We start from the raw sequence: 23,662 nt of genomic DNA, 5'->3' as shown, positions 1-23,662 counted from the left end.
TTGGCGACTTTCGGGAATTTTTCGGAAAAGTGGCTAAACTAGACTTTTACCAAGTATTTTATGGTCTCTTTGCGGAAAGTGAAACAGTCTTAAATTTGTAAATAATTACTTATATTAAAAAACATTCTCTTTTACGATTTCTACTTCACCTGGTATTTAATTTATATCTGCTTTCTTCGCGAGAAAAGGCTGTTTTTTTTAATGAAAAATACCGCTCGTTGACATGTGACTTTTTAAATTTAAATCTCATCTGTTTTTTAATAGAATAAAAGTGTTTTCCAACACTACATGGCAACCGCTTCGAATCAGCTGTTCACGTTTGTTGTTTTGGCGCCGCAAATGTCAGTTTAATTTCACAATTTGTTATGGGGGAAATAAAAAGAAGTTTGTTATTATTTAATTAATTTTTGTAAGAAAGTTTAGAATTAAAAAATGTCAACGAGGCGAAAAGATATATGGAAATTGCTTTATAATCTGGTTTCGAGAGATGGTGCAGATTTGAATGATGTGTTTGCCTTTGTCGATGATATACTTTGCAGGGAGCCTTCTCTTATTCGACCTTCCTTGCGTGAGCTAAATAATCGCTTTCAGGACACTTTTGTGCTCTGGATTATAAATAAATTTATCAATGGGTTAGGTGACTCGAATGCTAAATGTAACACAAATAGTTTTAGTACAGATGGGTAAGCAAATTTTGTGCATTAATTTTTTTGTTTATAACTAAAACAACATTTTAGAATGCATGGACGGAACATTCAATTACAGGAAAAGATACTTCAGTCTTGTTTGGTTAATCGCGCTTTGTTATTTGAACGCTTGGTGGCAGCATACATCAAAGCTATTGGGCAATTAACAAGTGGACTGCAATTGCTTGATGAGCAACCAGATATAAATCAAGCTGGTATTGAGACTGAGCCCAAACAATTCCTTGAAATCACTGCATTTTTTAGTGAGGATTTATGTTTGCGAGAAATCGATGCAGACTTTTCATTTAAACCTATACGAGTCTCTTATGAAGTAGTGGATGAGAGAGTGCGTTCGCTATTGCAGGTGCTCCATACTGCCGCACTTATTGGATATCCATTGTTTCCTCAAATATTTGCCGAATCGCTTCTAAGTGTACTGCAGGTCGTACGTGAATGTGATTTAACTACCAAGTTACAGGCGCTACGCTATTGTCAAAAGATTTTTGAACTGGCCTGTAAATGCACTGAATTGCTAGAACATTATGGCCAACTGACCATGCAAGGGTTAGCTCTAATATGGAGTCAAATTCCACTTTGGCTGCATGCTCGTTGCATTAGACTGGAAGAGCTAGATGGCTTTAAAGATGTGACCATTGCCATAATGCGAGTATTGAATAGGTTCAGAAATGAGTTGCATTGGACGCGACGTGCCTTAACTATGTTGGCCTTAAGTATTCTATATAAGTGCGCCGAATTGGAACCAAAAGCCAATAATAAGAATGATACCAAAAATTTAGGTGAGCTTATTCGTGAGATCGTTAAATTTATTATTCAATTGCCATTGGAAGACGGGGAGGAAGATGTAATCATGAAAGATGGCGAAAAACTTATCATATTATCGGAGAAAAATGAATTCGTTCTGCTATTATTATCGGTTATAATTGCGCGTGCAGACAACGAAAGCGAAAACCGGCTGCGGGCTTTGAAGTTCTTCAAAAAGAAAATTTTCGATACATTATGTTTGCCCGAAATTAGAATAGATTCCTTAAAGTGTTTGAAGCAATTGTTGCAAGCACTAATATATGCAGAGCATCGGCTTTGTCGACGACAGCAGTTAAACGCTTTACGTAAAATTACTGTCGAGGAAGTGGTAGAGGAAAACTACTACAATAGTATTAACTTATTTTCACAGTTAGTAGATTGTGAATATGTATCACTGTTGGATCAAGTTATCTCCCGGTTCCATGGAAATTCAGATTTAGTGGATTTTAAAGATTTGGAGCTTTTTACGTTATACCTTGATGTTTGCGCATTGCTTATGAATAGTATTACTTTACGCGGCGTACTGAACACCAAGACGCAGATTATTTTGCTACAACGCATGAGCAATCCTTTGGAAGCCGCCACGCAGGAAAGCTATCCTTCTCAAAACTTACAGGCTGCTGCTTTTGAGTCATTTCGCTTGCTTGCCAGTTTAAACATAAATGGACCGGATGAGGTAACTTCCTATTTACGTAAGCTCTATGAAGGCTTAATGAGTAGGATCTTTAATGCGAATCCGAAAATGCAGTCTGCAGAATTATTAATGAAGTTTCGTAGAGCCTTTTGCGAAAACTTCCACACATTAATTGCTTGCGGCTGGTTAACACTGGATCGCGTATTGCGTGATTTTGTCGTTGCTATGGCAGACATGCCATCCATATCCATGGAAATGCTGCGAAGTTCCTACTGTCCCGCTGCCAATACTTCCACGTGTCGCATATTCCTAAGATTATCACCTTCCACCACATCCGATGTAGCATTCCATGAACATATCATAGTTTGCCAACTTTGTAATGAAAACGTATGCTCAACTGCAGCAGATGTTGAGACATATATACGTTCTAATAAAGTCATCTTACTTGAGTGCAAAAGTCAAAATAAATCAATTGTGAAAGGGCGAAAACCGTTGCCTTTACTGCCGGCGGCAGTGCGTCGCAAACTATGTGAATCTTTGCTCACACAAAAAGAAGGTGAAAATACATCGATTGGCCGTCACCTAGAATTCTCACGCATTAACGCCGACGATTTGTTCAGTGTATTGCAGAGAGCACAGAATATCTCTAAACTGAATTTTGAGATATTACACACGCTCGTGCCAAAATTACTTGCTGATGGAGATGAACAACTTGTCATGAAATTCGCAAAATTTCTACTGCAGCAAATAGTGAAGTCACTGCAAACACAATCCACAGTATCATCATCGTCTTCCACCAGCTCATCAGCTTCTTTGTTGTCGCCTACTTCACAGCGCCAGACTCAGCTAAAGTTGCTGGAACTCATTACCTGCTGTGCGCAAAGCGACATAAGTGAAATATGGCTTTTTCATTTATTCAAGCTTACTTTCTTTTATCTCCTGCATCCTCAATCGGAAGTCGTGCAGGAGGCAGTGCTGTGCGCAACCGAAATGTGTGCTAAACATGGCTTGCAACCAGTGCGACTATGGAATTGGTACAAACGTGATGCGCTAACCTTGGTAGTGCAGTTGGCAGTGTTGATATTCCTGAAAAACGGTGTGCGGCTGACACGCTCACTCAAAGCAGTAAGTCAGTTATACTACCTGAGAGTGTATAAAATTTGTGAATTATATATATCCTGTTTCTTACAGTTTACTAAAATGCTAGGTTTTTCCTGCGTGCAAGAATTTATCTGCCGTTATTATCGCCTCTTGACGACAATGATTCTGCCGTATTGTGTAAAAGAGCCCATGTGCAAAGGACTCATTGTTTGCATATCGAAAGTGACGCGAAAGCCGATCTCTACGATCTTCGTTGCTTCATTTCTTCGCATATACACACATATCTACCTAACTGAAGAGGCAGAAGTGGGCAACAAATGTATTGAACTGATTGTGCGATGCACTGAATTCAGTTTAAAGAAATTAATGAATACAGATGTCAAGGTATGTATGTAAACGAGGAAGCTCTTAAAACTGCTTATTATTTAACAATATTGCAACACCCCACAAGTTTTTTGATAAAATAAAAATCATGGTTTAGTGCAGATAAGAAAATAAAAAATGATTTCAATATTAGAATGTATTATTTGCGTCGATGTTACGCCTAATGTTTTTTGGTAACAAAGCATAACTAAAGTAAGATAGGATCTCTTTGATATGTTCTAACTATGAACTATTCCTTTTTCATTGTAAAAGCAACAACATATATGTCTAGTTAAATTAAATTTAAGAGATTATGTAGATACCTTAACAACTAGATTGACTCCCTCTATTTAATAAAGCTAGTTGTTTGTTCGATTCGCAATTTTGTATGCCTTGCAGAATTCGAATCCGATGTAGCTATTTTTATACTCTTGCAACATCTGGCTACAGAGTATACTAGTTCTGTTCACCTAATGGTTGTTTGTGTTGTTGTTCTAACGGATATCTAATCCCCTTTAGGATGATAAGAATTATCTAGGTTGTCGTCGACGTTATCTAACCCCGTTTCACCTAACGTTTGTACGTATCCACTAAAACTAATCGAGATAAATATAGGGCTGTGTACATATACTTATGTATATAAATGACCAGAATGACGAGAAAAGTTGAAATCCGATTGACTGCTTGTCTGTCCGTCGTGCAAGCTTTAACATGAGTAAAAATTGAGATCTCTCGATGAAAATTGGTATGCGAGTTTCGAATTCGTAGATGACCGTAACCGGACCACTGCCACGCCCACAAACCGCCATTAACCGAAAACATATGTAATATGGTACAGAGAATCGCAGTAGCAAGAGGCACCTGTGGCCCTGCCTTCTAAGGGGCTTCATGTATACAGATTATAAACCACTTGAGATACTCTATCGAAGCTGCGGTCAAATATAGACGATGGGCGTGACATCACCCACATTTCGGTGAAAATTCATACCTCAGAACCTACTTGCCTGATCTCGACCAAATTTAGGATATGATATTATCTTGATATTTCGTTCCCACGACTTTTATCGGGTAAAGGGCTTGGAGATACAACAACAACAACTTGAAGCTACAAATAACAATAACCCTGCTGTTACCCCGCGAAAATTAGACTTAATCGAATTATAATAACGCCTACCGAAATACCTGTGCACATTTTTACGTCCTTTCATGCTGTGCTTCTTCCGTTATGCCGGCATATAATGAAATAACGTCTCATTTTTACATATAAGATATGTAGACAGAAATAAGAGAGTAAAATTGAGAGAGCGTTTTCCTTATAACGGCTTAACTGTGTACTTAAAATGGATAAAATTGGGTAAAACCTTGTCATAGACCCCTTATAAGTAACAAGCTTCTGCATCTGGAGCTATTTCCCCGGATTTGATGCTGGCAAGTTGAAATTTTCGGTTACACCCGAACTTAGGCCTTCCTTACTTGTTATTATTAATGTTGGTTAATTACTCTGATTAACTAACAACTCACAACGGATGCTTTATTTAGAGCTAATACTTTTGTATCTCATGCAGCAAACGGTGTCCGAGTTTCTGATCTACTTCAACCGCAATCCGCAGTTTGTCATGAAGGCGTTTCAATGCCTGCTCTTCAGCGACACTGGCAATGGCAGTTCAGGTGTAACAGCTTCAAGTAGCAAGTCTTCGAGAATAGCCAAAACTCAAAGTGCCAACACTGGGGACTTTGCAAAATTCATAGCCGACCGCTTTCTTGGCGTGATCACTTACTTCGAGACCTGCCTTGCCGAACCCACTTTCGAGAAACCACTTAAGGAGGAGGCGCTCTATAGTCTGGGACAAATATTGCGCTTCGTGGGCGCCAAGCACGTAACACAATTCCGTTTTAAAATCATCGCTATGCTGAGCTTTGTGCTGTCGCTGCAGGATCGTCACCTGCAGTGCATTTGCTTAAAGGTTTGGAATATTTTCCTACACATTGTGAACATTGAAGAGTTGGGGCCGTCACTGAGTCGCATTGTGGCTTCGCTACAACCGTTATTGGCGCACAGCGAATCTGAGGTGAACGCCATTTATGAGTTTGTGATACTGAAGAATGACAGTTTGCTCGGTGCTTACATTCCGGACTTGTATTTTGTTGAGCAACTAAGAGGCATCGCGCCCGCCATAACTCAGTGCATCGCACGTCAAACAGAAATACTGAAAAGCGAGAGCTCCACGTTGCTGGAGAAGATCGCATTTCTTTATCGGCAAATTACCAATGAGAACTCACAAGTGCGCATTTACGGTCTTACGTATTTGGGCGATTTCGTGGCGGCTAATCGCGTTGACATCAATCATCTGGTGCTGAGCGAAATGCTTGTCGATCCGCTAATTGAGAATCTCGTAGATACCTTGGTGGCTGGTTGCAAGCACGAGGACACAAATTTGCAGCTGGCATCGGCGAAGTGTTTGGGCGAGTTGGGCGCCATTGATCCCAGTTACATAACAACGAACCACACGTTCGAGCAGCGTGATGATTTGCCGCTGAGTGTGCACACCGATGGGTTTGCCATAATGGCGCTGAGTGAGCTTTGTCGCGCTTATCAGTTTCAAAAGGACACCAAGTATGTTGATAATTTCTCTCTCGCCATACAGGAGACACTAGCGGTTTGTGGAGTATCGCCGCGTGAGAATAAAAAGCTGAACGTATGGGAGGCGTTGCCAGAGCGTATGCGGCAGGTAATGGAGCCGCTGCTTACTTCGTGCTACACAAACTCGCGGCGTGAAAGTGGTTGTGCCGAGCATCCAATTTTCAATAGCAGCTTTTGCCGAAGCTACGCCGACTGGGCATTCAATTGGGCAGCGCGGCTCATTGACTTTGTGCAAGCAGATGAAACTAAGCATCTGCTGAACTCCTACAAGCCGAGTATAAAACGTGATAGTAACACCCTCATTACATTTTTCCCTTATGTACTATTGCATGCGCTACAAGATGGCACTGAGAGTCAGCGGCAAAAGATGTATGAGGAGTTTGAGGCGGTTTTTAGCTTCAGTAGTGCAGGTATAGTCGAACAGCCGGTCTACGAAGCATCGGGGCTGAAAGAGTTCGTATCGACTAAATACGCCACTGATCTAACCACAACGGGAGAGTCGGCACAACGCATGCGCAACGGTCAGACGCCGCAATATGATGGATGGGAACACATTGGACGCACCTGCACGAAACTGTGTTCGGAACAAATCGACTTCTTGCAACGTTGGATCCGCGAATGGCAACGAATAAATAGCGTTGGCGCTAAGGTGAATGAGGAGGATAAAAACTATAAGTGTGTGCGTGATTTTCTGCGGCGTTTCAACAAACTGCTTATTACCAAGGCCAATTATCACTCCGATGAGTATGCGCGTGCGCTTATGTACCTAGAGGCCTATATTGAAGAGACGGACACATGTCAGCGACTGCAAGAGCAAATTTCCTTTCTGATTGAGATACATGGCGAGTTACTTGATGCAGACTCGGTCGAAGGCGCCGTATACTTGAAAAAGACAAGTCTCAGCTTAGATGAAGAAATAATGGTTAATCGCATCGTAGATCGGCCACAAGAGTTACAGACCTGTTACGAGCAGCTAATGTGCAGCGATGAGCCTATCAGTCAGGAGCACATAAAGGGCATGATTAACTGCTATTTGCGCATGGACACACCTGAAACGGCGCTGTTGATCACCGATGGGCTGTGGCAGAAACTAACGGATCACTACACTGACGATTATTTTAAAGAATGTAAATCGGAGCTGCTATGGCGGCTGGGACGCTATGATGAGTTGCAAGAGCTGCTCGAGGACTCTGTTGTGCGTCGGAAAACGTCTAATTGGAATATACAATGTGCCGAGGCGTTCCTGCTCTACCGACAGCCCATCACCGGCAGTCGGTCACAAGAGCAAACAGCGGTGTTGACCGATTTCACACATCATCTGGATGTGATACGTCGCAATGTGTTGGCGACCATGCGCAGCTGCTCCGTTATCAATCACAAATCCTATCCATATTCCTATGAAGATGTTGTGAAATTACATTTGCTCAACGAGATGGAGAAGAATAAACAACTCACGCACGAGGTAATTGCCAGCTATGGAGTTGAAGCAAAATCTACTCAATGTCTCGCGAATGTACGCGAATTCTTCATCGACTGGGATAGGCGCTTGTGCGTGTTGCAGCCGGTGGTGCGCGTCATGGAACCAATACTTTGCTTCCGCCGCAATCTACTCGTTGAAAGTAAGCGCTTGCTTTGCGCCGCTCCACAAAACAGTCAGCGGTCGGCGTTGCGACAAAGCGTTGTTGACGCCATTGATGGTGAAATCGGTAAGCTGTGGCTGCGCAGTGTGCAGATGTATCGTGAAGCTGGCAGTCTGCAGCAAGCGCAACTATGCATTATGAAAGCGGCGGAGTACGCGCCTAAGACGCTCTTCATCGAGAAGGCTAAACTTTTGTGGCAGAAAGGGGACCAGGCTCATGCGTTCAAGTTGCTTGAAGAGCAGTTGGAGCGCATGGAAGCGCAGTGCGACCGAAATGTCCGCACACTCAACGCGAGTGATCGCGCGCTCTATGCGGAAGCGAAATACCTACAAGCGACGTACAGCGCCGAGTCGATGAACAGTTGCGCGGAGTTAAATCTACGCTACTTTCGTGAAGCCATACTCGGCAATCACAATTCGGAAAAGTGCTATGTGCAGTTGGCCCAGTACATGGAGAAAATATACGAATCTTTCTCGGCGGAACAGCAGCACGGTGATACCGGTCGCAAGCTGTTGCTCGATATCATGGTAAACTATGCAAAGTCATTAAAGAGCGGCTACGAGAACGTATATCAATCGCTGCCACGACTGCTGAGTCTTTGGTTGGACTTCACTTCTCGCTGCGCATCGGTTTGCGAAGCCTCGTCCAGCGATCCGGCACTCGCTTCCAGGGCAAACACCATGCAAGAGGTGGCTAAAAAAATGAATGAGCTTATGAACAACTGTGCCAATGCGCTGCCCACCGCCATATTCTACACGGCTTTCTCACAGTTGCTGAGTCGTATATGCCATCCGTCGAACGATGTATTCGCCGTCCTCCGTACCATTGTTATCAAATTGCTCGAACATTTTCCGCAACAATCCTTGTGGATGTTGCTGCCAATACTTAAGTCGTCGCACACAAATCGTGTGAAGCGCTGTAAATTGATTTTTACCGATGCTCGTCTTGCCAAGCCACAGTTCCAAAAGCAGTTGAACGATTTCAATATACTCGCTGAACGTTTAATTGAGTTGACGAACAAAGATGTGGCGCACGATCGAACATATGAACTGAGCACGCTTGTCAAGCAACTGCCTAAATTATTTGAGGATCCGAAATTCTCTAACATTTTGCTGCCTTTCGAGAAGTACATGCAGGCGTCATTCCCTCTGACATCTGCTACATCGTCACTGGACTTAAATTTGTCGTTTGGTAACTTAGAACGAACGTCATCATCATCATCTTTGTCTTCGTCGACGTCGACAAGTTCATCGTCAGTGCCTGCGAATCCATTTCCCTATCAACAAATTTTTATTTGTGGCATTAAAGAAGAAATCACAGTGTTGCGTTCAGCTGCGAAGCCGAAAAAGATTAGCATCCAATGCAGCGACGGTAAGTCCTACGAGGTAATGGTGAAACCAAAAGACGATTTACGGAAAGACTTTCGATTGATGGAATTTAATGGACTGGTTAAAAGGTTCCTGCATCAAGACTCTCAGGTATAAAGTTGTATTTGAGGCACATCAAGCCTCCCTAATTTATACTATATATTAAAATTTTCTAAACAGGCACGTCACCGTTGCCTTCGTATTCGCACCTACGCTGCCATTCCATTTAATGAAGAATGCGGTCTGGTGGAGTGGCTGCCAAAGTTGAACTCCTTCCGCGCTATTTGCAACTCGGTTTATCGCATGCGCGGCTTGGGACTACCCGATCGTATGCTGCGTCAGTGTGCGTTGCCTCGAACGGATCCAATAGAAAAGAAACGTAGCGTGTTTCTAGGCACGCTGTTGCCCGCCCATCCGCCTGTTTTCCAGGAGTGGTTACGTCGACGCTTTTGCACGCCCAACAGTTGGTATGAAGCACGTTGCGCTTACGTCAAAACTGTTGCCGTTATGTCTATGGTGGGCTATATTCTTGGGTTGGGTGATCGCCATGGTGAAAACTTGCTCTTCGATGAGACGACTGGTGATGCGGTGCATGTCGATTTCAATTGTCTCTTCAACCAGGGCGAGCTCTTTGCCTACCCAGAATTAGTGCCCTTCCGCCTCACCCACAACATGGTCTATGCTATGGGACCATTGGGCGTTGAAGGCATGTACCGACGCTGTTGTGAGATAACAATGCGTGTGCTGAAAAAGCAGTCGAAAACTTTAATGTCAGTTCTGCGACCGTTCGTTTATGATCTTGTGGCGCTGAACCGTAGTTTCAGCGGTAAGACCAAACCATCACTGGAGTTGACCGATCCCAAGGCTTTGATGGATGTGCGTCGCATCGAAGAAAGACTGCAGGGCTATGTACGTCATCACAATTATATATTATTATTATTAATAAATAAAAATTTCTACAGGTGAAGCGAACGCAAGCAAACAGCATGCCGTTGTCAACCGAAGGTCAAGTGAATTTTTTGATAGCAGAAGCTACTAGTATTGATAATCTGGCTGCCATGTACATTGGCTGGGGTTCTTATATTTAAGAAAGTATTATAAAGATATATTACTTTATTTACTTTGCGTTTGGCCGATTCTTAAGATAGCGTGATGTTTAATTTTTTGTAATAAAATGTTAGTTTTTTAATAAAATGTCGGTTGTGTTATTTATGTTCTTTCAACCTTACAGTCTCAAATAGAGAAATAAATATAATAAGGCTTTGCTGGGAATCTATGACACTTTACTTGATTTTACTGTGGCGTCTCACAGGATAAAACGGTCGGTTCGATATACTACTCCTATACATGTCCACCATTTGATCCCGCTTCATTTAAGTATAGAACTCAAGCAGAGCCAACTTCTCGTAATATAACATAGATCTTCTACATTGGACTTTTGTCGTCGATTTATAAAAAATATACGTATTACCGTTGAACTGCAACAAGATAGCGGTCCTAGTCGATGTTAGGACCTCGGAGCGTACGCACGTCGAAAACACTGGAGACATGTCTTGAGTCTATCACATCATGATCGAACTGGTTGGTACCTTGATGAATATTCTTATATTGGAATCTAGTACTACAGACAACCATATTTCTAGCCCCGGCAAATTCAATCAGCCTCAACCCATTTGGGAATGTTTCCTCATGGAGGCTGAATTTCCCGACCGTTGTGCCAAATATATCTTCTTTGTCCGCCCTGGCGTTAAAGTCGCCAAGTACGATTTTGACATAGTGGCGGGTTCATAGGTCCGCCCCTAGCGCTCATAGAAGGCATCTATGGTCACATCGTCCTTCTCTTCCGTCGTGCCGTGGGCGGAAATTACCTATATGTTGAATAACTTTGCTTTGATGCGGATTGTGGATAGACGTTTATCCATCAGGTGAATGCCATGACTCGGCGATCACGAGTCCCACCCGAATTTGCATTCCTTTATATGGCCAGCAAATTTCTTGGATCGCAGTGATGTCAGCCTTTATTTTCACGAGGACATTAAACATCTAGGCAGAGGCATCTTCCCATTTAAGGAACCGGATATTCCAGGTGCATGTCCTCAAATCGTAATCCTTAATGTGTTTGATATGGTCGTCATCAAAAGGGGGTCTCTCATCCGAGGCTGTTGGTAATTTTTTATTGAGTGGTTTATTATGTGGCCGGGTCCCTAACCTTCGCCTTCTCACTTTAGCTCGCCTTCAAACGGATGCTATTTGGCTAACCAGAGAATACTTGGTCAAAGACTGAAAGTCGTGAGCTGCTTGAGTCGTGAGTTTGCTTGAGCAAAACAATCGTGTATGGGCACTCCCAAGTGAATGGCTTCTAGACATGACTACAGGTGGGGAGCCTTCAACTATGTGCGGGCGAATGCAGGAAAAAGTTTGAATCGAACCTCAAGCACATCATATGTACTATTCGGACTATACGACAAAACGGTCATAGCAGAGTGGGGTAGTGCAAAGACATTCCGATACTTAGTGGGGCCACGCAGCAGGGTACTTTCTCCACTGCATTGAATCTTATTGGTTAACGGTCTACTTAAAGTACTCGAGAAACGCTGATGTCGGGTGAAAATCTACGCTTATGATGTTGTTCTTTGTGGTTTTGTTTCTGTTCCGACAAATATCATTAAGCTCAGCAAGCAACTACGAATTTTATAATGAATTTTCAATCCCATACATCATCACATCAAGGCACAAACCGCAATTGAAAAAAACTGTTATTTAGTATATATATTTGGGTATTTAGAACAAACTACCATATATTATATTTCGGTTATCTTATCAATTAGATCAATCGCTTTGCGTGATAGTTCATACTAGAACGACTGTTGCTTGGCGAAGCATAAAATCTGAGAGTTTCCCCAATTTTTCTGTCAAAACATATGTCTGAAGTAAGGCGAAGCAAAATTTCTTTGTGAATTGGCCATAAGTCTCAATACTCCATTCAATTATATATAGAGGTTCCATTGCAATATTTCAAGAATTTTGTTCGGTGGGACACGACCTTTTTGAGTGAAAAAAGTTTATGAGAACACACGATTATAAGGTGGCCTGTGCATACCATTCCACACCTTTCTTATCTTTGTATCAACCCACTGTAACGGTGTAAATGATGAATCCGCTTGCAATTCAACGTTATCATCGATGCCAAAGTGAAATGAGTATATGCTATGCGCAGCTGCTCCGTCAGTATGTGACGCAGCTGGATACATTTCCAACGGTTATGATCCGACCCAGAATAGCTCTGCCACTTCGGTCAGAGCGTGGCTTGTCGCGACGACAAGGACTCAGCTGGATTCCTCGGCTACTGTGTCAAACGATGGCCATCACTGCTTGCTTTTGTTTTGACTAGCCGTATTGCTACTGTTTGCCGTTGTTGTGGTTGTTGTTTGCACAGTCGTGTATTGTGCCATGTTTACATTGTGTGAGGGTGGTAAAGGTACGTATGTTGCAACATAAAAACTATGCACCAACGACTCCACAAGTGTACGAGAGCACCAGGTAAGATTGGCAACAAACTTTGCCCGACCGAATGCCGTCTAAACAGGCGAAAACATTTGCGGACGTCGGCTACTGCTGTTACCACTGTCGCCACCTATTGTTGCCACTTTCGAATGTGAAATTGTCGTTCCTGTTGCAATCACTTTATAGATCTTCAGTTCGATGTTATTATTGTTGTTGGCACTTTTCTCCATTATGGTTGTTGTTCCTGTTGTGTACTGCGGCAATCAGCGCAATCTGTTAAATGCCCAAGCTTGGTACGTGGCATGAAGCATTTCTTTTGAATTCGATTCGATTTGCGTTCCCCGCTGTCGTTGCTTTGTGGTTGTGGTTGGCTTTCTGGTGCCGTGCTTTGGATGGCTGGGAGTTACATATGTACTGGGGTAGCGGGTGGGTTGGCTGCGGGGGATGTTGGCGCTGTTCAAATATGTTTGTACATGCAGACTGCAGTTTCGGGTCGCGCACATGGCACCAAAACGGGTCCGACTTCATCCCCTCCCCAATCATTTTATTTTAACATTTTCTTCTTTTTATTTGTTTCAATGCTTTTTGGGTGAGGGATATTCTAGGCAAAACTTGCTGTGGAGTAAAATATTTTTACATTTCAAATCCCTACTTTCTTAAGTTTAGTTCAAGCTAAAGAACTATGGCGATATGGTTATGATAACAGTAGAGCCTAAGCTCTGAATTGGAAACCTTTGGTTATAAGAAAATTGCTGGGAACTACAAGACTCAGGGGCTTGCAAGAACGCAAACCCAAGGTTGAGCCTGTTTTCATGCGTTTTACTAATAGCTGTCTGAACCTCACGGGAAACGGAAATCTATCGGAAAGCTGAGATACGGAGAAAGCTTTGAGAACTTCTGTTTTGTCGATAATATTTGCCACAAATATCGAAAACTTAAACACTGTGTTTCGCAACTAGAACTGCTTTGAGCATTGTTGTTGTACTGTATGCTCGCCAATGTTTCAGGTATGTAGTTTACTTTGCTACCGTTTGGTCACGTTCAAATTTTGTCAACACAATCTGTATGAGCTCATCGCTTCTGCTATGCCAGTAGTTTACATCCATACATTTGGTAGCAACATTCACTTAAAACAACGACATGCTAATGTTGCATGCAACAAAGCACCAAATGCAACACAGTTCGCTTTGTTTACACAGTTTCGCATCGCTTTGCCCCGAACAAGGTTTGTATTAGGTGAGCTCGAAGCGGTCTGTCAGCTGCTTAGCCTTCTAAGCGCTAGTTCAGCAGCTGCTATGTAACCTTTTTACTGATGCGACTAGCTGATGGGCAACGAACGCCGTAACCGCAGGCGAGAGCATGGGACGGTTGTTGTACCCCGCTGCTGCACGCTGGCCTTCTTCTGGGAGCAATTGCCTTTCAATTCGGAAATGCGAATTCGAAGGAAATAATATAACAGAATATAAATTCAAAAAAAGGAAATAATACGGACAAATTTTCATTTCTTTAACTTCGTAAGCCGTTACTAAACTTTAATTGAATCTACCAAAAACTTAGACTTAGCGATTTGGAGAACGCGATTAAATTTCTGTAAATATACTAAATAAAAGCAAATATACTATTCGCTAAATTGATATCGGATAAAAAGGTGTTACTACAACTACTAAGTTATTGTAGAACAAAAAGCAAATAAAGTCTGTCTTTAATTGTGGAAAATACAGGTTTAATAACTAAAACAATTCACGTACAATTATAGAGTCAATCCAAAACCTTCAAATCATCGAAACGCTCTAGAGAATATTTCAGTGTCTCCATCGTCCGTGGATTACTTTGAAACATTAACTCGATTTTGCGACGAGCGAATTCCTCATCATAGAATTTCTCTAAAGAATTATCCTGTGAGTCCATTGTGAACATGGACATTAACGGAAAGAATCCGAATGCAACGAAGAAGCCGAAACTTTCACGCTGAGCAATCTCCTCCAAAATATCGGTGAGTTTGGGTATTGGATTATTGTAAGGCAAAGCTTTCAGGGTTCGCACTAAACCGTCATAATATGTTTCAATCAAGGATCCACGATGATTTTTCAATACATCTAGTTGAATACTGGTGTTCAAAAAATAATTGATATCGAATCCAATGCTGCCGTAATAACACAACTGAAAATCGATCTGCAATTTGGAGCGTTTGCAATTTAAGAATCACTTTAAAGATACGATAAGTAAAACTTACAAATCTAACTTCGCTCGGCGCTTTAAATTTTGTTGAGTTACAGTCGTATTTGAAGAACATATTATTTACCCACAAGTCGCCATGATTTAATACATTCACATTACCCCGTAACGGATAGACGGACTGCAGCACGCGTTCCGTGAAATGATCGTAATATTTCAATAATTTCTTTGATATCAGCTCCATTGTGGGGTATTCGGCAACAAGTGTAGCGAGCTTTAAGAGCTGTGCACCAAATAAAGCTTTGAAAGCTTCCTTCTTGATTGAGTCTTTATTCAAAAGTCCAAAGGCAAAATGGTCGATAATAATCGCAGGTGACTAAAGCGGGTGTTCAAATAAGCGAGTGTGCAAATATATTTTAGAATTAAAAGAGGAATATTTATGGTATGTGTTAGATATTTTTGCTTGATATTTACCCTGTCTGCCATCAGCATAGTAAGTGCATGGTATTCACCCAACTTTTGCATCACAATTTGCGCATGCGCCAAGTCAAGTCCTACTTGTCGACTCTCCAACATAAAGCCCAGCATACTTAGATCTTCGAACATAATATTCTGCTCCGGCTCGGTGGTTGAGTGAAAGTGCCTAAAAGCAGGGAAGAAATTTCAATTTGTCTTTACCCTCCATAGAAATTATGAATACAACCTAGCTGCTAGACTCCATGGCTTATCCAAGTACCACATGAGCGCTTCCATTTTAGGTTTGATATCCAAATAGAAGATGGTCTCCTTACGATAGATATTCAAACGATTAAGTACACTTTGCTTTTGTTTCGGCATATTTTTTACTATTATCGTCTGTTCAGTTTGCTGATCCTCGCTGGTTTTGTACTTAATAGTCGCCCGAAATATGTTACTGCAGTAATTTTCGCCACCCATTGTTAGATTCTCAATGGATATGCCCAATATTTTAAGATCGCCCATACGCAAACCATTCTCTAGCGCTCGTTTGAAGAACTCCATATTGAAGTAGTTGGGTATTTCGCCGATCGCAAAAGTCGCCATTCCGTCCAGTGTTTTCGAAGCAACCGCACTGTAACACTTTTCAATTGAAACTATTAATTTTCCTATGTTTGGTTTCCATTTTTATATAAAATCTTTTGTATTGTAGATTTATAAAATCTGTAAATCTGTACATCTAGTATCTTTCCGCAAGTTAGAGCACAATCCATTTGTCGGTTTAATTGGTTTCAATTGATGAGTCGTGTCGGCTTTGGGTAGGCACAATCCGTTTATTATGCAGAGTTCGAGTGCATATACTCATACTCTGATTGACATTTCTAATCAAAGTTAATACATCATCGAGGGTAGCTTGAGTATTAAGCCCATAAGTCGGATATTGTGAATTGCTTTGATTCTATTTTTATAGCAAGAATCTGTTTTATTAATCAGGTCGTTGCAATGCAAGCAACTGGCAGATGTCAAAAATTTTTTGTTTGGTGATTGCATCAAACCAAACGAGAATTTTGGCGGATATTCATTTTACGATATCTAAAAATTTTACAATTGCAATGCTGCGGCATCAGCGAAAGTGTTATATTTCTTTAAAGGAGGAGCTTGGTGTAGAGGTTTCAAAAATCAGTTTTTTTAGGGAAGGAAAGAAATAATTGATTAAAGCGAAATTTCTAGGGTTTCTAGTTATATATTTAAGCATCATTCACAATTTTTTTTGGATACGAAATCTTTGATATTCCGCCTTTGGGAAGCAATTGCCCGATGCATCTCGCATGTGCATTTGTCGGACGGCGGGCAGGATGCAGTTCGCAATTTCTATCGGAAACGAAAAATTCAAAGAGAGCCATATTTTTTAATAATTTATTTTCTGGTTAAACTAAAAAAATTCCAAAAAATAAATGTAAAATTTTTGAAATTTTCTAAAAATTAATTATTAAATTATTAAGTTAATCTTTTAAAAATTTTCGACCAAAAAAAATTTACTTTATGTTGTTTAAAAATATGTCCAAACGTGGCATTTCTCAGTTTTTTTCAGATTAACTAGAAGACAATTTAATGCCATAGAAAATAAACTTTGCCCCAATTCCATACGACGTTTAGTTTTTTTTCCTATCCTGCCCGCCAATTAAGAAAAATACGAATTATGAAAAACCGAGAAATCGCGCCCATTCGCTCATATATCTGCTAGACGCTCGGTCACTATTTTACTTTTAGCTTCGAGAATATTTCAAGTTCTCATCTAAAACTTTGAGGACATATTCTTAGATTACTTTTAAAGAGATGTAAGCAAAAAAAAATCGATTTTTTGAAGCTTCTAATTCAGACTCTCCCAAGCATTTTGTTATTGAAAAAAATTTTGAAGATCAATAGTAATTTGCTTCGAAACTTTTCTAAATTTACCAAATAAATTCAAGATCTAAATAAGTGTTTCGTATGGCAGATACTTCCACGTTGTGTCATAATAGTTTTTAACTACTTGTTAAGTGGTTACCTGGATTTCCTCGGGCTAAAAACAGCTTTTTTTCAACAATTTTTTTCTCATATAAAAAATTAAATATTTTATTCGAATTTTTTTACTGTTATAAACATGCAGTATTAATAAAGAAAGTCTGAAATTTTTGAAAAAAATAATATTTTAAACTCGGCCATTGCGACGCCATTTCCGGTGACAATATAAAACCTTACAGGATCATCTAAAGTGAAAAATACGCGTTTTAGTTAAAACCTTAAGTTATAACTTGGAATAAAAAAAAAAGAATTGAAAACTGCATTTTTGGCAGACTATTTTGCAAAAAAATTAAAATTTCAGTGAAAATTTCTCTACATTTTATTTTCATATAGTTATAATTGAAAAGAAAATCGTTTGCCCAAGTCTTTATACATTGTATCTCAAAAATGTGGGTAACATTTTAAAAGATCGATTGAGTAGTTCTCGAGAAATCTTGCCAGCCGACTTCAAAAAGACAGTTTCGAGAAAAACGCGAAAGATTTGAGTGACAATAAAAGTGGGACACAAGTGCATAAGTTATCAAGTCTGTATCTAAGAAATTATTACTCAGTCAGAGACGGTAGAAAATGTTTCGTTTATTTGTACTATTTGCTTACACATAATACATATGTACATATTTTAGATGAAATTATTTTTACACATAGACCTAGCATACATTTTTTAATGGGATCATGACTAAGTGATCTATGTTAATATTTACATATTTACATGGTCGCAGCATCCAGAATGTTGTTCAACTAAATTTTTAATCGAAACTAAAACTCGTCGAACACACCCATATCCTCTAAGCGCTTAAGTCCATACTTTAGCTGCGCTTGCAAATGTTCTTGTGCAAATACTTTTTGGTATTTCAGACGAACAGATTCAATATCAAAGAAACTTTCAAAACTGCTATCTTCAGATAGCTCCTTTGGCATAGTAATTATGGGCAGAAAACCGAACAAAGCGAAAAGCCCGTAAAGTTCACGAGCACGCAATTCGTATTTTAAATCTTCTAAAGTCGGTATATTCTCGTAATGAAGGAATTCCAACGTCTCCTTGAATGTTTTATAATACGCATTTATGAGATCGTCTCGTCGATCCTTCAGCACATTTAGACGTACGCTAGTGTTAAAAAAGAAGTTGAGATCGCAGGCAGGACTGCCATAGAAATTAAGTTGGAAATCCACCTGAAAGTTCACAAAACATTGATGAATTAATTTTCATTAATAATTATTAATTTTATTTTTATTTTCAGAAAAAACATTTTTGAATTTAAGTGAAACTTACAAAAATAGCGCGCGTTGGCTTCGCAGGTTGCTTGGGATCATCATAAGCGTACATGAAATTTGTTGTCCAGAGATCACCATGATTCATCACAATGATACGATCGCCCTCACGACGATCGGCTAAGTGTGCGCATATGGGCTTGAAATTATCGTGAAAATAGTGCAATTTTTGTGCGATCTTTTCAAATCCGGGCCATTTGGCTGCATTGTAGGCCAGATGTTTCAAGCTACTGCCAGCCATATTTTTGAAAAGATCACTTTTTATCACTGTCTTCTTGCACAGCATACCGTCGACCATGCGCTTGGCGATATCGGGATCCTATAGATAATAAGCATACATATATATTTATATATATGTAGTTTGTCACAATGTTCCAAAATAATTTGCATTCAATTTACAAAATTCTAATGCAAGATCTAAATGCGTGTTAAATATAGTTGAATAAGATGAATATTATATTATGACTAAATAAATTATGTAACAACCTTTTGCCATTTATTAGTTTTTCAAAAGTAGCCCGAAAACTTTGCTGTATCCGAAGCGAAAGCAAACATTATAAAATGTAGTTGAAATCAATACTAAAAACTTCAAGCCGTGATGAGAAATATTTAGGCTTGAATAATTAGTCCCACATTTAAATTCATATTATCCTTGAAAGCCTTAATTTTTGGGATCCTACAGATGTTTTTTGTTGAACAAACGATATTGATACTACTTATAAAGCAGTAATGATATAAAAAATGATTACCTCAATATACTTACACGCTGGGCTAAAATCATTGACGTGGCATGCAGGCGCGCCGTTTGTTGCAAGATCAATTCACAGTGTGCCCAATCGAGCTGGTCCTGTCGCGAGGCAACCACAAAACCTTCGGGTTTTAAGTCAGTAAAGACAATGGTGCGAGTGGGTGCTTTGACTGCATAAAGGCAGCTGAGCAGAATTCCAAAAAAATAAAACCTAATTATAATTCAGAATATCCGAAAAATATCTCAACACATTTAAAAACATTCGATTTATAAAAAAATTTAAATTTTCCGGATTTTTATTGGGTATACTAACGTGGCACCAAATTTCGGACCGTCTACAAGTATTTGTAGACGTGGCAATACATCCAAGTAGGCCAATTTCTCCTTCAGAAAAACACCTACATCTTCAAGGAAACGTGTCTCTTTCGAAATCGGTATACTTTTGACGATTAACGATCGTTGCTCTTGTACCGGCGGCTCATCGTCATCAGCTAGACGCTCATAAGCGACTGAGACGCGATAGATGCGTGAGCAGTAATTATCACCGGGATTAGTGCCCCATTCGAAAGTTATTTCATTTATCGTCAGCTGGATTTCACGCAAACCTTCCTCGAGCGCGGCCACGAAAAAGTTCTCATCCAAATAATCGGGCACAAAAATATTGTTCGGATTTTTTATAAGCATTTTTATAATTTCCTTATTTTTTTGTTTTATTTTTATATCTACAACAGCTTCGAACAACTCACACCGGAACGTTTTGTGCCACTCGCTATACTAACATGTTCTTGGCCAAATGCCGCGCTTTAATAGACGAGCAAATTCACACTTAATATTCAGCGGTAACATTCCTTGCCCCATTGTTGAATAGAAAAACTTTCTTATTTCTCATCTAATGAGTGTGAGTGCTACTTTATGAGCGATTGAGCGTTCGACAGAGTTTCGCTTAGCAGTAGATTAGCTAGTTGTCATTGTTTGCTTTGTGTGGGTTCCTATATTGCACCTCATGTTCATTCATAAATATTTACCAATGTGATATAAATGCAGGGAATAATGGCATATTTCGAAAATTGTCATGGATATGCTTAAATACATATGAAGGCTAAGAAAGAGCAAGTGCTTTTTTTTTTATTAGTTTTGTAGTTGACATAAACTGACAATCGCCATAAAGATCGGTCTTTATTGGCCTTCTAAGTAATTAACAGCCATTATTTGCACTCTAGCTATTTGATAAGAAATATCTAAAGAAAAAACTACAACCAGACAGCTATTCGTGTATTAATTAAGAATATGTTTATATTTATTAGGAAATAGAAAAATAGTTTAATTTATTTATTGTAAACTCACGATAATTTAAACTAACTGGTTCTGTCACAGACATACATATATTTGCAAATTTATTGTGCGAATCGTTATAATTTATTAGTTTTCTTAGCAAAATATTTTGAAAATGAGAGAAAATTTTACTCCCTTTATACCCTTAATGATAATTTTTACACTCTTGCAACATGTTGCTCAGAGTGTAATAGTTTTGTACACCTAAATCTTGCAACATGTTGCTACAGAGTTATTAATTACATAGTTTTGTTCGCCGAACGGTTATTTGTCTGGCAGTGAGCGAGGGAAAGACGAAATATCTCCTGTCATCAAACAAACAGTCGTCGCAATCGCGACTAGGCTCCCACATCATTTCTGACAGTCATAACTTCGAAGCCACAGCAACAATGCTCTAGACCCTATATAATCAATATTACGATTTTCAAGTTCATCTAGTTGACTTTATACCGTATTTACCGGCGATGATCCTGGAAATGTGCAAGAGTATGAGATTTTCGGTGTCAATCGAATTAAGTATTCCTTACTTGTTTAAAATGCTGTTATTTGCTTCACCGACATGTTTGTATGAAGGCTTTTAGCTTTTGCACATATGTATGTAATTATATATTTCAGTTTGAGTAGAACGACAACAAAAGTGTCTAGAAAAGTAGTATTGAAATAACAATGAATAACAGTAATACACTAAAGAAAATAATTACAAATAACGTAGGAGAAATCTCATAAATTTTAGGTAATAAGTATTGAAATTATAAATTGATTAATGAAATTATTTCTAGCTGCAATGTCGCTTTAGGTGGTACAGGGCGGTACATTATGACTGAATTTTGAGTTGCAGAAACTGGAAGCGCAGAAAGTTGTTGACAAGCTACAAAGCAAAGCTAGAAATATAATAGAGAGAACTTTTGCTGTTCAGAGGCTTACGATCAGGGAGAGACCTCCGTTATATGCCTCAAAAAGTTACCGCAATAATAAATTTTTATTGTGCCATTTGATACGGAATCGATATCGAAAATAATAGTTTATGTGCCGAATTTTTACCAACGAGAACTAATCTTTTAAATGAGCAAATAAGGAATAATGAGGAAATGCACGGACTATCTTCTTGGAGATGATGAAATTTCATTGTAATAAGAGACTTTTGCTGACGAACCAAGCATTTATGGAAGCGTGAACGAAATTTATTGTATAAGAAAACAAACCTTGAGCGGAACATAGTTATGTCAAAAGGGAATAGACGAAGTCTTGAGGATCAAAATATGTGACCTGGTATACGAAAAGGGAGCTAACGTGCGAAAACTAGTTTATGACTTTTTGGACTCTATCACGTGAAAAAGCATCTCATCTTCCATCCGAATCAACTAAGATTTTTTGACAACTAAGCCCCCTTTCCGTAGACCAGGTCACATATAATAAATACTCTTGATTACGTTGTCGTCTTTGATACACATGATAAACTTGAGAAGAGAGGAACACAAAGAGTATTGAGGTGGTAACGGCATCGTATAAAATGATCAGTCCTCAACAGAGAATAGGTGATCAAATAACTCCTGTACAGATATCAGTGAGTATCAACTAGATAAGGAACGTAGACTTTGACTGCGAAAGGAACATCTTTATTAAAACGTCTGTTACAATATCCTGACTACGATTTTGGAAACATTAGCGGGATTAACAACTTGAAAGCATATTCAATAAAATAACTACTGACATATTAAAGATCAACATGGATCATCATGTTGAAAGGGGTTCAGAAAAAAATTTCCTTCATATAAAAAATGTATGCACTTGTAAGATTTACTTCCCGGTAAAATTGTTGACTATACATTTTAAAAAAGATGAACAATTATACTTGATAAAAGTACTAACGTGTAGCTATTATTAAAAATTTACACTGTATATTTACTATCTCCATATATAATTATCATTTCGAGAGAAATGCAGTTGACATCCGCTACTTGAAGCTACTTGAAGAAAATCACGTTATCTGTTTTGGAAATTCACATTTTATTCGTGCAGATTTATACGACACTTTTTTGTCGTGTTTGTTATCGGAAATGCATTATAAATCACCATTCAAATTAATACATTAATAAATAGAACCAATTTAAGCCGAGAAGAGCTGCACGAATGAAAATTACACTGCATTCTAAAGGCAAGCTCGAAACTAGTTTGCAAATGTTGACGGCAATTCATCTCTAATACGGTTTTCAACTACATACTATATATAGCGGTAAGCGCAAAGAAGCTGCGACAGTTTCAGTTCTATTACTCGTTGAACTCACTCGAGCACGGTTAAATCAACAAACTTAATTGTCACGTATAAAATATTGTAGGATACAATATAATTATGGCATATTTATTGTGTGGACAAAGTCTATTTCTCTTATATTTTATTGGTTACTAGTCTGAATTGTGATCAAAAATAGACTCCTATTAAGTACAAAAAATTACTTTACGTTTTGCATTGCCCTTTATTATCACAGCCGAGCTGTCGTCTAAAAAAATAATATAAAACCGAAGCCACGACAATGAACTAAGCTGCTGCTTATTGCGGTATTGCAAGCGTCTGCCGGATGTCAAAAAGATACTGTATTGATTGTTGCATAACTTCAAGTAAGAATTTAGTCGGAAGTATAAATAAATTCCATTAGCCCTTTAGTTTCCGTCAAATTAAATTTTCTCTTCGCGTCTGCAGTGATTTGAATATATTTGCTGTTGGCGCCTTGTTATAGACAACTTTTTATACTCTCTTTTTTTTTATATACAAAGTTGCTAAAGAGAGTATTATAGTTTTGTTCACATAACGGTTGTTTGTAAGTCCTAAAACTAAAAGAGTCAGATATAGGGTTATATATAC

The 23,662-nt window shown here is 39.2% G+C and overlaps 3 protein-coding genes across 3 annotated transcripts; 1 reads left to right on the top strand and 2 right to left on the bottom strand.

The window, feature by feature from the left end:
• Positions 1 to 375: 375 nt before the first annotated feature.
• On the top strand, positions 376 to 10,425 carry LOC108975812 (serine/threonine-protein kinase ATR). The gene is made up of 6 exons (XM_018944546.1): positions 376 to 683; positions 738 to 3,267; positions 3,334 to 3,627; positions 5,172 to 9,365; positions 9,435 to 10,163; positions 10,217 to 10,425. Exons 1-6 carry the CDS (start codon positions 433 to 435, stop codon positions 10,340 to 10,342), a joined length of 8,124 nt encoding a protein of 2,707 aa, XP_018800091.1. The 5' UTR covers positions 376 to 432; the 3' UTR covers positions 10,343 to 10,425.
• A 4,039-nt stretch (positions 10,426 to 14,464) lies between these two features.
• LOC108975817 lies at positions 14,465 to 16,026 on the bottom strand. The gene is made up of 4 exons (XM_018944552.1): positions 15,637 to 16,026; positions 15,408 to 15,576; positions 14,992 to 15,309; positions 14,465 to 14,930 (listed from the first exon to the last, which is right to left on the bottom strand). The coding sequence occupies exons 1-4, from the start codon at positions 15,993 to 15,995 to the stop codon at positions 14,517 to 14,519; spliced, it is 1,260 nt and encodes a 419-aa protein (XP_018800097.1). The 5' UTR covers positions 15,996 to 16,026; the 3' UTR covers positions 14,465 to 14,516.
• Positions 16,027 to 18,021: 1,995 nt separating this feature from the next.
• LOC108975816 lies at positions 18,022 to 20,624 on the bottom strand. The gene is made up of 4 exons (XM_018944551.1): positions 19,784 to 20,624; positions 19,486 to 19,654; positions 18,724 to 19,041; positions 18,022 to 18,623 (listed from the first exon to the last, which is right to left on the bottom strand). The coding sequence occupies exons 1-4, from the start codon at positions 20,152 to 20,154 to the stop codon at positions 18,210 to 18,212; spliced, it is 1,272 nt and encodes a 423-aa protein (XP_018800096.1). The 5' UTR covers positions 20,155 to 20,624; the 3' UTR covers positions 18,022 to 18,209.
• Positions 20,625 to 23,662: the final 3,038 nt, after the last annotated feature.

The sequence above is a fragment of the Bactrocera latifrons genome, unplaced genomic scaffold (assembly GCF_001853355.1).
Source record: "Bactrocera latifrons isolate USDA-ARS-PBARC rearing strain unplaced genomic scaffold, ASM185335v1 scaffold_7, whole genome shotgun sequence".
NCBI lineage: Eukaryota > Metazoa > Arthropoda > Insecta > Diptera > Tephritidae > Bactrocera > Bactrocera latifrons.
This window is presented reverse-complemented; position numbering and strand designations above follow the sequence as displayed.

Excerpts from the sequence above, each read along its gene's own strand:
- LOC108975812 (XM_018944546.1), top strand. The coding sequence starts at position 433 with ATGTCAACGAGGCGAAAAGATATATGGAAATTGCTTTATAATCTGGTT. Across the intron at positions 684-737 it reads AATAGTTTTAGTACAGATGG|AATGCATGGACGGAACATTC; the intron begins GTAAGCAAATTT and ends ACAACATTTTAG. Across the intron at positions 3,628-5,171 it reads TAATGAATACAGATGTCAAG|CAAACGGTGTCCGAGTTTCT; the intron begins GTATGTATGTAA and ends TATCTCATGCAG.
- LOC108975817 (XM_018944552.1), bottom strand. The coding sequence starts at position 15,995 with ATGGCGACTTTTGCGATCGGCGAAATACCCAACTACTTCAATATGGAG. Across the intron at positions 15,577-15,636 it reads CCATGGAGTCTAGCAGCTAG|GCACTTTCACTCAACCACCG; the intron begins GTTGTATTCATA and ends CCCTGCTTTTAG. Across the intron at positions 14,931-14,991 it reads CGCCGAGCGAAGTTAGATTT|ATCGATTTTCAGTTGTGTTA; the intron begins GTAAGTTTTACT and ends TCCAAATTGCAG.
- LOC108975816 (XM_018944551.1), bottom strand. The coding sequence starts at position 20,154 with ATGCTTATAAAAAATCCGAACAATATTTTTGTGCCCGATTATTTGGAT. Across the intron at positions 19,655-19,783 it reads GGTCCGAAATTTGGTGCCAC|CTGCCTTTATGCAGTCAAAG; the intron begins GTTAGTATACCC and ends AATTCTGCTCAG. Across the intron at positions 18,624-18,723 it reads AGCCAACGCGCGCTATTTTT|GTGGATTTCCAACTTAATTT; the intron begins GTAAGTTTCACT and ends GTGAACTTTCAG.